The sequence below is a fragment of the Formica exsecta genome, unplaced genomic scaffold (assembly GCF_003651465.1).
Source record: "Formica exsecta isolate Colony F162 unplaced genomic scaffold, ASM365146v1 scaffold30, whole genome shotgun sequence".
Classification (NCBI taxonomy): Eukaryota; Metazoa; Arthropoda; class Insecta; order Hymenoptera; family Formicidae; genus Formica; species Formica exsecta.
The window spans coordinates 169,341-175,087 of NW_021850257.1; the positions used below are offsets into that span (position 1 = coordinate 169,341).

The 5,747-nt window shown below is 40.5% G+C and overlaps 1 protein-coding gene across 1 annotated transcript in view; it reads right to left on the reverse strand.

The window, feature by feature from the left end:
- Positions 1-2,830: 2,830 nt before the first annotated feature.
- The window catches only part of LOC115237608, a 3,361-nt gene continuing 444 nt past the window's right edge, over positions 2,831-5,747 (reverse strand). Inside the window, exons 3-4 of the mRNA XM_029810768.1 lie at positions 5,619-5,747; positions 2,831-5,529 (exon numbers count right to left, since the gene is read on the reverse strand). Coding sequence (XP_029666628.1) covers positions 5,290-5,529; positions 5,619-5,747 — 369 coding nt within the window. The 3' untranslated portion in view covers positions 2,831-5,289. The remainder of the gene's footprint in view (positions 5,530-5,618) is intronic.

A 5,747-nucleotide genomic window follows, 5' to 3' on the forward strand; every position in this document is an offset into this window, starting at 1 on the left:
TAGGGAAAAACTTCAGGGGTGAAAACACGCAGGGGATGGCGGCAATCTCCGTCGAAACGCGTTTCTCACCGCGCGGCGGTTGGAAACGAAATATCCCGCGATTTTATTTACGCGAGATATGGATATCTACCCTATATCTCGAAAAGATATATAGATTTCATAAAATATTTAGGCCTAAAATATTTAAATAATAGAAAGACTTATAAATTATATGAAATAATATTAATTGTAAAATGACATATTTTAAAAACTCCTACATTTTTAATATTTAACATTGTATGCCGTTTAGAATATTTGTGCAGATCTGGCATTGATTTTCACGAGTATAAAATTTTCGCGCATTATTGTTGCAATCAATCGTATCCACAGCCGTTTCCTCTCTCTAATAATTTGCATGGTTGAGATGTGTCGCGAATATACGAGGGAGTCGAGATGGCAGAAACAACCCTCGGAGTTGTGTCGCGTCGGGGCACGCACGGAGGGGCGACGAGGACGCGTGTTCGCGTTCCCACGTGATACCGGGGGTCGTATCGGCGTACACGTACACCCTCATTGTATGCCGTTGTTCCGTCACGTTTCAAAATATTTAAATAATAGAAAGACTTATAAATTATATGAAATAATATTAATTGTAAAATGACATATTTTAAAAACTCCTACATTTTTAATATTTAACATTGTATGCCGTTTAGAATATTTGTGCAGATCTGGCATTGATTTTCACGAGTATAAAATTTTCGCGCATTATTGTTGCAATCAATCGTATCCACAGCCGTTTCCTCTCTCTAATAATTTGCATGGTTGAGATGTGTCGCGAATATACGAGGGAGTCGAGATGGCAGAAACAACCCTCGGAGTTGTGTCGCGTCGGGGCACGCACGGAGGGGCGACGAGGACGCGTGTTCGCGTTCCCACGTGATACCGGGGGTCGTATCGGCGTACACGTACACCCTCATTGTATGCCGTTGTTCCGTCACGTTTCTCACTCGCGCGGATTCTACACCGATATTTGCCTTACTCGCGGCTGTAAGTGGGCGCGACCGATCTACGACAGACAATCTCGAAATTCTGCACAAATAATCCAACGCCTCTCATAACGATACAATTTCCCGTTCGTGTGCGTTACATTCTCTTCGTTGTTCTTGCACTCGCGCCAAATGGCAGCTTTATTAGGCGGGATTAATCTGGAGCTTCGTTAAAAGATATTATTTTATCTTATAAATGGTATTGAAATTATATCTTACTTTTTAGTATTTTTCCTATATTTGTTGAGGATAACTTTTGAGTTTTCGTAAAATGTGAATGTCCAATAAAGACTTAGTTGTATATAAAAATTAATTTTAATATAAATTATTTATTTGTTATATATGTACAGAAAGGAGAATTTATTTTGCTGAATAATTATAAATTAACAGTATAATTAACAGTACTTACAATATCAATATGACGATCAAAGATAAATCCAAAGCAGATTATTTCTCAAACTATATGAACTTTGAAGGGAGCGGGGGCAGAGAGCGTTAATTAACTAAAATCAGGTCCGGATAATCGAAATAATCTCCGGGGCCACAACGAGAGGGGATTAGGCGTCTACCGAAATACTAATCCATTTGTTATACACCACCAGCAGTAAAATCTATCTGCTCGGGCGCGCTCGTAGAACGTTGTTATTTTAGGTGATATCTGAGAGTATCGTTGAGGAGACGGGAGAGGAGCGGGAAGAAGAGGGAACGGTGAATAGATTGAGGAAAGGCGGAAGGGAGACGGAGAACGGTCGTTGTCGCGCAGGTTGTGGGTCGAGCCTTAGCGAGGGAAGCGCCCGAGCCCGAGGGCCCTCGAAGGTAATCTTGGCTCGTTCGCGGAGGGTTGCATTTTGATCCCTGGAGCTTCCGCCGTGGCACGATCTCTCCGCGCCACTACTGCGTCCGGGCTCATGCATTTACTATAATTAGAACTCCCTAATTAACGAGCAAACGTCGCACGGGGCTGTCGTAATCTCGGGCTTGACCTTCCACCGTCGTTTAGACGCCTTTTCTCGCCCCGCGTTTTAATCCGCCTTTCTCTTCTCTTTCTTCTCTTGTTTTTTTCGCCTCCCCTTCCCTCCCACTGTCTGACCGCTCGCGGAAGATCAAGAAAAAGTGGAAGCTGCACGCGGTACTAAAATTTATTTCGCTCTTTTTTTATTTCGAGATTAGAGGAAGCGCGATCCGTTTGTCCGACGATTATCAAAAAGAACGCATACCGATCAATTTTTATTTTATTTTTATATAAAAAATTAAATTCCATAAGAAATTTTAAACTATTTTTATTTATACCTTTGTGATATTTGCGACTAATATGGAGATACTTAGTACAAATTTGAGATTTCGTAAGATGTGATTTTTCCAAGTTTGTGATAAATGTTGTGTTTTGTAAATCGTGAAAACGTTCGCGCATTCCTGAAATATATTTTTAGCCAATTCTCTCATTCGGCAGTGGTGCCCTTTAAAGTTCGTGCACGAGAAATGATAACACGGCAAACGTTCGTTCCCACTACATTTGAGATCACAATGTCAACCCCTGACACTCGTGCCAAATGGAATACCCCTTTCCCGTGGGACGAGTTGTTTTAAAATAACTTTAAAACATTGAGTAAACACCACGCCGGCGCGTGCAACCATATTGCGAAAAAATTAAAAAATAAGCTTCCTAAGCTACCACCCTGTGATAGGTCTAACTCGTTGGAGGGAGAGTGGCCTCTCTGTCGAATGTGGGTTGAGAAACAAAAAATAAATCGAGACCAGTGGGTAATTTTTTTAGGAGTGTTCCATTTATTTGAATATCAATTAGGTTTTCATGATAGAAGATTTTATTTTAAGTTTACTTGGAATACAGTTAAAGTATGAAGATAAAGAAGTTCGATATAAATGTATAAATTAACATAAATTTATATAAAAAATAAATGTGTTAAGAGTTAAATATATTACAAAAAAAAGAAGAAAACTCAGTTTACAAAATGAAAAGTATTATACAATAAGTTTGCGATACAATTAAAAAATTTTTCTCTTTATCGATTATCATTTTATATGTGCTTTCAAAATTGTTACGTATATTCTAATGTAATTATTTCATATAATATATAATATCTAAAGAATATATGTATATCATTTAGTAGAGTTTGAGAAGCAATACAAATTTTAAAATAGAAAGTTATATAACATATGACATCTGATTAATTTAGTGTACCGCTGCTTATTATTCGCTATGTCATTTGCGGCTTCTATTTAACTGAAATGACGGTGGAAGAACGGATCCGAAAGGAACGATAAAACCCGACGGGTGGTGCCAGTGTGCACCGCGCTGATAAATATAACGTAACAAGTTCAGTGGAATAACAGCTTCATCCCGGAGGGATCAATGCGACTTTGCTTCGACTTTCACGCAGAATTTCCTTCTGGAAAAGTGTACGCGTGAAAGAATCGAATAGATAGAGCGAAGTCAGTCTAAGCATGGTTTTCATGACAGCAGCATTACCGTATCATTGTTTATGTGTCATTATCTATATAAAATGTTTTTCAAGATGCTCTACTGATTAAAATTAATTCTTAAATATTTAAAATTTCTAAAATATATGTATATAAAATTGGTGGCCGCGCATTTTTTTTTTTTTTAATATGTATCGTATATATTATCTGATTCTTTATCAGTTTCATTATGGAATAAGCATTTATGCCTTCTCGTACGATGTGTAACTTTTATCAAGTGCAAATTTCGTTGTCGAATGTTACGAATAACGCGCAACTGATGTTTTTTATCTATATTGATTGTGTTCCACGGGATAAATGGCGAGCGACCGTTAATTTGCAATGACGAAGAAACCTTCCATTTTCTTAACGGAGGCGGCAAAACCACGCGACCGTAAAAAGTAAATTAAATAAGAATTAAATACAAATAAAACCGCTCAGCCAAGTAATTGGCTGGTAACCTCGCTCGTTGCCTGACGACCGTCTGAGATCGTTCTACCCTTATACCATCCTCCGTGTCTCTCTCTTTCTCCGTCACTATACCCGGAAAGAAAAGGGATCCGCGTCAATAGACACGCGCCGCGCGATGTAATCCGCAGAAAAATTACTATCTTTGGGGCTGCCGAATTTACGATTAATTGAAAAAAAGTCACCAACATATTCTCGTGATTTTACACATTAATTATAATTAATCCGAATTAATATTGTAATATACGATATTAACAGGGATTAATAAAATTGGATTTATTGAATCGTAGTAAATTGTATTATTGTAAATCTACGATAATACAATAACTCTAATTTTTAATACCAAAAATAATGGAGGGAAGCGAAACGGGTGCAAAAATTTATCACGTCGCGAAGTTTGTCACAAAGTGTTTTAAAGAAGCTAAGAAAATAGGGTCACATACAGAGAGAGGAAGGGTAACATGTTACGTCTTATAGTCGAGGTAGAGTTTTCGAGCCGGTTGGCGGGGCAATCATGGCCGGATTAGACGTATGTATAAGGATAACGTGTGCTGCCTACTCTGTGTGTCTGACGGAGAGAGGGATGTCGGGGGGTCGAGCCGGGTCAAACGGGTCGCAAGAGATAGACGTCTGCGCGCGGGGTGAGAAGCATAAATGATATTCCATGAGGAGCATATGCGTGCGGAGATGGCTCCTCCTCCGCGCGGGCTCTCGGCAAGGGTGGCTCCGCTGTCATCCCGCTGGCAGCGGGGCGCTGGTTTATTACAAACAAGGATTACCCGAGTAATGGGACATTCTGTCCCTTCGGCTCACTGCCGAACCGAGGCGAGCCGAGTAGTGAGAAACTTGGTGCGCACTGACTCACGCCTCTATCTACTCGTTCTGTCGATCTTTGGGCTGCCTGCGCAGCCTCGGACTGTCAAAGGGGCGACTGGCAGCCGGGAGATCTTTGGTAGCGATAGCCAAGGCGGATTCGTGAAGCATCATCCCACTGAGTAAATTTGTCAACACGATCAGATAAACGTGAATAGGATAATCGCGACACTCACAATCAGATACGCCACGAAGTAATTGCAACAATCGACGCGATTTAATTATGCACGCTTGACGTTTTCATGATACATTGGAGTTTTGCGCGTCTATGTTACGTTGACGATTTGCTACTTCTCGAAGCGTTCCAAAGCGCAAATCTCGGCAGATTATGCCAATAGCGATAATGGTATTTGTAAAAGCGGGGACTTTATTCGGCGAATATCAGGTTTCAGCTTAATCCGAACGTTCTCCAAGCGTGCCGCTCAAACACTATCTAAATCCGTGTTTAAATACTGTAAAAAGTTCCGTCAATTTTGCGACTGTATCCGGGATTCGATTGGTCCATATGAGGACCTTCGATATTTAATTTCACACTGCTCGGATGAATTTTCCGCGGTAAAGTTGGCCCACTATGACACCTCGATTTATCCGCCGATAAAGGTGCCCGAACGATCGATTTAAGTTCCTCGTCCGAATGACCGCTCACGTGCATCGGTCTATCTGGTTTAGGCGGTTCCGGGAAAACCTAAAAATGTGCAACCATCGACTTGTTTTTCATAACGGAATATTAAATTGTTGGATATGCGCGTTTTATAGTTTGATTATATACAATACCTTGATCTCGTTTCGTATGACGCGCCAAGTTTCTCTGCCGAGCGTTTCCGGCTGCATAGGCACATATATCTTCGACACCAAACTGTCTCGACTATGAGTGTAGACGCTGTTTAACGCTAAATCGAGAGC